Source organism: Triticum urartu, chromosome 7, assembly GCF_003073215.2.
Source record: "Triticum urartu cultivar G1812 chromosome 7, Tu2.1, whole genome shotgun sequence".
NCBI classification, from domain to species: Eukaryota; Viridiplantae; Streptophyta; class Magnoliopsida; order Poales; family Poaceae; genus Triticum; species Triticum urartu.
The window spans coordinates 154,130,204-154,139,642 of NC_053028.1; the positions used below are offsets into that span (position 1 = coordinate 154,130,204).

Consider the following 9,439-nt stretch of genomic DNA (forward strand, 5'->3'; position numbering starts at 1 on the left):
ATTCAGTATGCTGCCAATGTCCTGCACTTATGAGGTTGCATCACACATCAGACCATGGCTGGTTCATCCATGACATGAAGTATCAGGGGAAACCACGTAGGGAGAATTCACATTCAGTATGCTGCCAATGTCCTGCACTTATGAGGTTGCATCGCACATCAGACCATGGCTGGTTCATCCATGACATGAAGTATGAGGTTGCAGCCGGCATCGTCTATGAACAACTTTGTTAGGCAGTACCAGAAAATATTGTTCGACCGCCAATCAGAGGAAGATTTTCAAGAGAAGAAGACTCGTGTGGTAAGCCATAGGAAAAACATCATACATAGCATTGTTTTTAACCTTGAACTGCATATGTAGAAATTTTCATATGAAATTGATGGGCCACCGGTGTTTTCAGGGTGGATTTGTTTTTAACCTTGGAGTGCCACTAGAATACCATGCGAGCAAGGTCTATACCGCAGCTATGTATGAGCTGTTTCAACACGCAATTTACTTTTCAGGGTCATATGTGTTACAAGAGGCATGTCGGACAGAGCTAGGTGTGGTGTACGTCGTTAACCACATCTATGCAGAGAGGAGGCAAGCTTGGTCCAGGACACAATATCATGTTCTATTTGATCAGGAATCTGGAGGATATTTATGTGAGTGTGGTCTTTACTCACACATGGGCATGTTGTGTTGCCATGCTATCCGGGTAGGTCAAAATGAGTCATTTTATCATTCATTGTATCTGAGTTAGAGCTTACTTGCGATGCTATAAGATTCTAGTAGCTGGGTTCAAGTTCAGTACACTAAATATCAGAACATAGGAAAGCATGGGCTGTTACAAAAATTGTATAACCTCCTTTAAATTCAGTACACTTACACTCATGTTTTTACTCTGCAAGCATAGATTAAAATGTGATCCATATCTAGTGTGTTTATTTGACCACACATCTATTTTTCTTTCCGTAACAGGTCATGCTAAATCTGGGAGTTAGGGAGATCCATCATGTACACATCATGAAGAGATGGACAAAGAACACTTGTGAGAACCTGCCAGAGCATCTGAAGATATATCAAGCAGGCAATTCTGCACTGAAGGACGCAACTTACCGACACTCCAGCTTGTACAGTAAGGCGCTCGAGATTGTACAGATGGGGGATAAGAACACCGAAGCTTATGGAGCTGCAATGAAGCAGTTACTAGATGCAATAAGTGTTCTAAACGATACCAACCAGGAGAGTGATGGGCTAGGATTACATGATCAGGCAGCGGCTCCAGTCCATGACCAAGATACGCCTATTACACCAGGAGCAAACAACTGTCAGGATCGATGAATGTTGTATCATGCAAGAGGGATCGAGGCAGGCCAACAAATGCAAGAGCAAAGCCAGGTTATGAAAATGTCAGCAAACCAAGAACAAAGTTTTGCTCTATTTGTAGAGGGAGGGGTCATAAAGCATCTAAATGCCCCTCATATGGAGGCGCAACAATGAAGCAAAGGAAAGTCCCAAAATGTACCAAGTGCGGCCTGGAAGGCCATAAGAGGAACAACTGCTCTGGAAGTTTGTTCGGCGTCTTCCAATGAGAATATCATGTTGGAGATAGCACTGCCCACGGAATTTGTGATATGCCTGGCTTGTGCTTTTTTTTTGCTAGCGAAGGTCTCGTTGTGCTGTTGACAAATATGAAAATTCATATTTCCATGGAACAATCAGGTTTTTTTGTGGCCAAGTAGTGAACATGTTTAATTCAAGACATGTAAACTTGGCAATGTTACAGGGATGTGTAAAGTCTGCCATTGTACTGGTGTGAGTACAAAGTGCAACTAAAAATATGAATTGGATGTTCATTTATGACAAAAATTCATATGATTTTTATTCCATCTTTCATATGTTGCTCCCAGAACATGTTTGGAGATACAATATCCTTGATCTGCCACATGAAATGGGTTGAGACTTGAGAAAACTGAAACATATAGAACACGGTGCACCCCAAATAGACACATTTTGCTGAACATAAACATCATTCTTCAGATTACACAAAAGGAATTGGTAGCGGATAGCACAATATTAATTAAATTGTTCACGAATAGCACATCAGCTCGAGCAGGGCAACAACAACTGATAAATACTAAGCTGCAAGCTTGCTAGCTAGAAACAGGAGGAACACTAACAAAATCACACTAAAAAGCATCCGCTTCTGCTGTCCATTTGCCTTTTCCTTGAGAAGGGCTTCAGTCTGACCCAACTTTTCTTCGAGAGCCTTATTTCGTTCCTTCGTCTTGCGCAATGCATCCCGCAAAGAAATATTAGTGGAGCTTCGTTCCTCAATCCCCATTTCAAGGTCCGCGTTGACTCAATTGAGCCGAGCGTTCTCCCTCCGCAGGTTGTGCACCGTGTCACGCAAATCGACCAAAAGTTGGCGAAGGAATGGTGTAGTAGGGTCATCAAACCACTCAAACCACTTGCAACCTCCGTCCTGGGGAAGAAAGTTTGCCAACTATATGAGGGAGAGATAGATTCAGCAAGAAACAAGAACAAGATAGATGCAAACAAATGCTTACACGAGATTTTTGGCAGTTCAGAAACCTGCGACCAGGGTTAGCGTTGGTCCAAGAGATTCTCCTCGCCCCTTTCTCTTCGCACCAGCAATTCGAAGCTGGCTCATATGCTAGCGCGTGCTCACGGTAAGGAATCGGAGATGGGTTGGGATAGTAGCCAACATCTCCAGCATTGCAGGACGAGCGCGCTCCTGATTTTTTTTTCGAAAAGGGGGTCTTCCCGGCCTCTGCATCAGAACGATGCATACGGCCATCTTATTAACCAAAAAAAGGCAAAAGTGCCAACAAGGTTCCACAGTCTCTAGCTAAACAAAAAGGAAAAATGGAAATGCAGCTCACACAGAGCTACAGACGGCTAGATATACAAACTAGCCCAAAAAAAATGCCACAACCGGCTGGCTAACAATAGATAGGGAAATTAATTGTCTATCCTATTACATGACCGCCATCCAAACCGGTTGAAGATATCCCGAGCGACCATCTCCCAACAGATAGATCCAGTAACCAAATGCTCCCTGGCCTCCATCGGAGTGAGTAGCGACCACGAACGGATCAGTGCCGTAGCTCGGAAAATAATCTGCAAAAAATGAATCCGTGATGTTCTGTTAAAAACCAAATCATTTCTGCAATTCCAGATAGTCCATAACAAAGCGCAAACTCCAACCCGAATATGTCTTGCGAGAACAGGCTCAACCCCGTTAAGCCATGTCCCAAATAAAGCATTGACAGAAGTCGGTGGAGTAAGATTAAAAGCGATATGGATCGTCCGCCAAAGAACTCTAGCCAATGGGCAATCAAAGAATAAATGCTTAATCGTCTCATCCCGATCACAGAAACTACACCTAGTAGGTCCTGTCCAATTGCGTTTAATCAAGTTGTCCTTTGTTAAAATAACTTGTTTATGGACAAACCACATAAACACTTTTATTTTTAAAGGCACCTTGACAGCCCAAACAAACTTGGAAGATGGAATAGCAGTCAAATTAATAACATCAATATACATTGATTTAACTGTAAATACTCCAGAACTAGTCAACTTCCAACGCAATATATCGGGTTGGTGAGAAAGTTGAACCTCCATCAGTCTCCTAACTAGATGAAGCCATTCTTCCCAACGATTGCCCGCTAGCGACCGTCGAAACTGAATATTAAGGGGGATAGATTGGAATACCGTTGCCACGAACACCTCACGTCGTTGAGCAATCCGATATAAAGATGGATATTGAATGGCTAAAGGTGATTCACCAAGCCAAGTATCCTCCCAGAAACGGGTACTTGTACCGTTTCCAATAACAAATCTCGTCCTATTGAACATAGATTGTTTGACTTTCATTAGTCCTTTCCAGAAAGGCGAGTCAGTCGGCCTGACTGCAACCTGGGACAATGTTTTAGTTTGGAGGTACTTGTTGCGGAGGATCTGCGCCCACATGGCCTCAGTCCTGGAGGACAGCTTCCACAACCACTTACTAAGAAGACATCTGTTCTTGACTTCAAGATTTTCAATACCAAGACCCCCTTGGTCTTTCGGTCTACATATGATGTCCCATTTAGCAAGCCGGTATTTTCTTTTAAGTTCATCACCTTGCCAAAAGAAGCGTGACCGATAGAAGTCCAGTCGTTTCCTAACACCAACTGGGACCTCAAAGAAAGATAAGAGAAACATAGGCATACTCGTGAGCACCGAATTAATCGATATCAACCGGCCTCCGTATGACATGAGCTTACCCTTCCAACAACTCAGTTTTTTCTCAAATCGATCCTCGATGCACTTCCATTCTCTGTTTGTTAGCCTACGATGGTGAATCGGGATACCAAGGTAAGAGAGGGGTAAACTCCCCAACTCGCACCCAAACAACTGCCTATAAGACTCCTGGTCGTCTTTGGCTCTACCAAAGCAGAACAATTCGCTCTTATGGAAGTTAATCTTTAACCCGGTCAATTGTTCAAACAGACATAACACAAGCTTCATATTTCTCGCCTTGGCCAAATCATGCTCCATAAAGATGATTATATCATCGGCGTACTGAAGGATGGAAACACCTCCCTCCACAAGATGAGGAACCAACCCACCCACTTGACCATTTTCCTTAGCCCGGCCTATCAAAATTGCTAACATATCCACCACAATGTTAAACAGGATAGGGGACATCGGATCTCCTTGTCTTAGGCCTTTATGTGTCTGGAAATAATGACCTATGTCGTCATTCACTTTAATTCCCACACTCCCTTTTTGCGTAAATGATTCGACCTGTCGGCGCCAGGCTTCATCAAAACCTTTCATACGCAATGCCTGTTGGAGGAATGGCCACTTAACCTTATCGTACGCTTTTTCGAAATCCACCTTAAAAATTACTCCATCTAATTTTTTGGAATGTATTTCATGGAGCGTTTCATGAAGGACAACCACCCCTTCAAGGATGTTCCTATCCGGCATGAAAGCAGTTTGGGATTGCTGCACCACAGATTGCGCAATCTGTGTGAGCCTATTAGTTCCGACCTTGGTGAAGATTTTGAAACTAACATTGAGGAGGCAGATCGGCCTGAACTGCTCAATCCTCGAAGCATCCGTTTTCTTCGGAAGCAATGTGATAGTTCCAAAATTCAAGTGAAATAATTGAAGCTGTCCAGAGAATAGATCATGAAACATAGGTAGTAAATCCCCCTTAATAATGTGCCAGCACTTTTTATAGAACTCAGCCGGGAACCCATCCGGACCGGGAGCCTTATTGTTTTTCATTCGTGCAATAGCATCGAACACCTCCTTTTCTGAGAACGGGGCAACCAGGATATCATTATCAGCAGCAGTCAATTGAGGCACGTCCTCAACCCTGGACTCATCGAGGGACACACAATTGGCCTCCGGCGGTCCAAATAGCTGTCTATAGTATTCGGTAATATAGGTTTTGAGATTATCCTGCCCTACAATAGTACCTTCATCCTGCTCTAGCTGAAAGATCCGCTTCTTTCTGTGTTTACCATTAGCAATGAGGTGGAAAAATTGAGTATTCGCATCCCCTTGGACTACTTTGCGGACCTTGGCACGCAAAGCCCACTTCAATTCTTCTTCGCGGAGAAGTTCTTTCAGCCTCTTCTCCACCTCATTTTTAACTTGGAGCTCGGTGGGCAATAACAACGCGGATTCAGCTTTTACGTCCAATGCCCGTACAAGAGAGAGGAGCCTATCCTTCTCAATCTTATACACCCCACTTAGATGCTTAGCCCAGCCCCGTAAGAAACTTCTCAAATGCCTAATTTTATTCTGCCAGCGCTCGACCGCCGTCCTTCCTCCAACACCCTTAGCCCACTCCCTGGCTATGATGTCTAAGAATCCCTCGCGTTCGAACCAGGCCATCTCAAAAGAGAAGGTGTTTTTGTTTCCTATATGGTTCGGCTCCCCTGAGTCCACGAACAAAGGTGTGTGATCGGAGATTCCCTGCGTGAGAGCTTGCACCGTAACAAGAGGGAACTTCTGTTCCCACTCCACGCTGGCGAGAACCCGATCAAGCTTTTCATATGTCGGGTTTGGCATAGCATTAGCCCAGGTAAACTGTCTACCAGTGAGCTCTATCTCCCTTAGATCTAAGCTTTCAATAATAGTATTGAACATAAACGACCACCTGCCGTCGAAGTTATCATTGTTTTTCTCCTCTCTCCTTCTAATGATATTGAAATCACCCCCGACCAAAATCGGAAGCTGTTCGGACCCACATATCCGAACAAGATCCGCCAGAAACTCCGATTTAAGCTCGGGTTGGGCGGCACCATAGACCGCTACCAAAGCCCAGTTGAACCCATCAACTTTAGACCTAACTCGAAACTTTACCGCGAAGTCACCCATTACTACACTCCGGACTTCAAGGGAATCACATCTCACACCCAGTAAGATGCCCCCCGATCTACCTCGTGGCGGGAGGCAATGCCAATCGAAATCAAGACCACCCACAAGAGAGGAAAGAAACTGCGGCGCAAAATTATCTCGACCGGTTTCCGACAGAGCAACGAAATCTAACCGATGTTCCAGAGAAGCTTTAGCAAGAAACCTTCTTTTAGCCAAGTCTTCCAGACCTCTGCTATTCCAAAAGATTCCTTTCATAGTTCATCATGGAATTTTTTAGCAGTCCGAATCCTAGCACTCCTACGAACAGCAGAGTCGGGATAAATCTTTCGCTTCCACTTACACCTTGGTTTAGTGTGCTCCGTCACCCTGTCCTCATAACCGGACTGAACGGAACTGATATCTACATCATCTAAGGGCACATCCTCCCCTCCGACTCCTGATTAGAAGGTGCTAGGTCCACACATAGATTATTTAGCACTCTAACCCCTAACGCATCAATTTCCTCATCATTCATGGGCTTGACCGCAGCAAGATGACGAATAGTCTCTAAGCCCGCTCCGCCTCTAAATCTAACATATCATTCACCGAATTGGAGATTTCAATATCATTAGCGCCTAGTGAAACTCCTAATTGGTTTGCATTATTAACAATCTCCTCAGGAGAAAAATGCAATAAAGAATTAGATATGTTAACGGACATACCAGTAGATATCGCAGCATCGTGAAGCTTGGCCGCCCTCATAGCGCACCGCTGCTGCATATCGTCCACCTCCGGAAGGTCCAGAACACGAGCACTGGTCCGTCTCCCCGTCGAGACCAGGTCTGGGATACCGCCGAAGGCAACAACCTCCTCTCGAGAATGAGGAAGCTGCGGGCTCCCGTTGCCCTCAGACAAGTGCCCGACGGGTATGGCCAGAGGCGGGACAGCTGGGGCCACCTGCCCACTCCCTCCTCTTGCCCCGCCCACCGGCTCAGAGCGGAGCGTCGAAGTCGCCGAGAAAGCGGTCCTCCTGACCGCAGACGATGAAGGGAAGTCTAGGGCCACCTGCCCCAGCCCCTCCTCCCCCGGCGTCCCGGGGGATGCTGGTGCCACAGCCAGGGCCTGAGGAGGGAGAGCCGAAGCCACTTGCCTCGGGCTCCCGCTCCTATCGCTGGCGGCCCCCGACATGGCCGGTGACACCGGCGTCTGTATAGGTAGGGGAGAGGACAAGGCCACCTGCCTTGACCCCCGTCCCTTAAGGCCCACCTCGGTCATAGATGACAATGCCGGAGCCACCTCAACCGGTACAGCAAGGGAAATAGGAGCGACCTCCAGCTCTACATCCCGAACTGCAGTCCCCGCAAAGTCCAAAGAAGGAAGTGTGTGCTCAAACTCGTCATAAGTCTCTACCCTATCGCTCCACAGCTTGGGAGGCGCAGAAGCAGGCTCAAAGGACCCAAAACGCAGTGTCGTCGTGGGCACCAAAGGCGGAGTCGAGCCAGCTCCGGTCCCTTCCCCAGGCAACTGAGCATCTGGACGAGGTCCGGTCGACCCCTCTCGAGCAGACTCGTCTGGCGCCCCCGTGGCTCCTGCACCACCATCACTCTCGTGCATATCAACATCATCCCCAGCAACCTCGTCAGCGAACATCTCAACGTCCTCAAACTCTATGTCGAGCGGGAATACCTCTCCCCTATATGTCCAGTGAACGACATCAGGCACGAAGTCAACATTCGGAACACTCACCAATATCCGAGCCACTCCATGAGCCCGAGTGAAAGCCATATCCACTCTCTCCGTCTTTCCAACCATGATACCCATACTGGCTACAACTCGAACGTCCTGCAGAGGCTTAGATGGGGCCCCAGAAAACCGCAACCAGATCTGCGTAAGCGGCTTGCCTTTAGGCTCCACCTTCGTCCACTCGTGAAACTCTAGAATACACGTAGTACCTGGAACTCTACACAAGCCAAAACTCAGCAATTTCTGTAAATCCTCCACAGAAGGGAAATCCACCTTAAAGACATTCGCTTCGAGTCTGACCAGCTCCCACTGAAAGTCCCCCGGTGCCAACTCCTGAAGCCTCTGGATAATCTGAGCCTCAGTCACCTCGCCCTGAGTTGCTTTCACAATCCCGGTAGTTAGGCACTGTGTATCCTCGGGAATCTCCCTCGCGGCCGGGGACTCGAAGAACAATAACTCCGCACAGTACAGCCCATACATAGTCAGAGATGGAGCCTGGTCACGCACTAATGGGAAATCTCCCGAATCATGTGCAAGCTTGCCACACGAGTCACACAGCTCTGCGACGCACTCTGCAATAAAATGGCCCTTCTCACCACACCGGTAACACAACATCCTTTCCTTCTTGCGCGCCCACTTGGCCGCCCTCTCGGAGTCAGAGCTGTCTGATGTATCACCTACAACCCCAGGCACCGGAACATCAACCTTGGCCAGTGCCGTTACCACCTCCATAGCCTGAGTAGTAATATCCGTAGACTGAGCAGTATCTGTCTCAACCGCGGTAGCCCCATGGTCAACAGCAACCGGAGGGGGAGGTTGCTGACGAAACCTACCACGGCCCCCGCCCCGACCACCCCGACGTCCATGGAATCCACCTCTCTGGCGGGGATCCGGGCCGGATGCCCCCTTGACAAAGCCACCAGGAGGCCTGAGGAAAAGTCTCTCAGCAGACCCGTCACTCTGCCACGTATAGCCTCGGCCTCCACCGGTAGACGAGGAACCGCGGTACTGTCCGTCTCCATACGCATCAATACCATCATCACCCCACTGACCTCGGGGCGCCTCAAAAGACTCTCGAACTGTCAACTCCTTCCTAGGCTGCGAAGACCCTGACCGATATTGAGCCGGCCTCGCGGCATAGTGCGGCGGCGGAGCAGCCCGAGGCGGAGCACCACCTGGGGCCGGCACCATAGTTCTAGGACCAGACCCGCCACCACGACCCATGGCAGTGGCCACCGGAGGCGACGGCCCCGGAGGTCGCGGCCCTACTGGGGCTCCTCTTCCCGCGGGTAAGCCCGGCGGCCTGGCAGGCGTTGGCCCCGGAGGTCGG

General features: G+C 48.1%; 1 protein-coding gene and 1 long non-coding RNA gene across 2 annotated transcripts; one reads left to right on the forward strand and one right to left on the reverse strand.

The window, feature by feature from the left end:
* The first annotated feature begins 6 nt into the window (after positions 1–6).
* LOC125520623 (protein FAR1-RELATED SEQUENCE 1-like) lies at positions 7–1,871 on the forward strand. Its single transcript, XM_048685587.1, has 3 exons — positions 7–300; positions 401–697; positions 961–1,871. The coding sequence occupies exons 1-3, from the start codon at positions 193–195 to the stop codon at positions 1,321–1,323; spliced, it is 768 nt and encodes a 255-aa protein (XP_048541544.1). The 5' UTR covers positions 7–192; the 3' UTR covers positions 1,324–1,871.
* Positions 1,872–1,962: 91 nt separating this feature from the next.
* On the reverse strand, positions 1,963–2,730 carry LOC125520624. Its single transcript, XR_007288775.1, has 2 exons — positions 2,553–2,730; positions 1,963–2,467 (listed from the first exon to the last, which is right to left on the reverse strand). It is a non-coding gene; the product is annotated as an uncharacterized LOC125520624 (long non-coding RNA).
* Positions 2,731–9,439: the final 6,709 nt, after the last annotated feature.

Excerpts from the sequence above, each read along its gene's own strand:
- LOC125520623 (XM_048685587.1), top strand. The coding sequence starts at position 193 with ATGAGGTTGCAGCCGGCATCGTCTATGAACAACTTTGTTAGGCAGTAC. Across the intron at positions 301-400 it reads AAGAGAAGAAGACTCGTGTG|GGTGGATTTGTTTTTAACCT; the intron begins GTAAGCCATAGG and ends CGGTGTTTTCAG. Across the intron at positions 698-960 it reads TGTGTTGCCATGCTATCCGG|GTCATGCTAAATCTGGGAGT; the intron begins GTAGGTCAAAAT and ends TTTCCGTAACAG.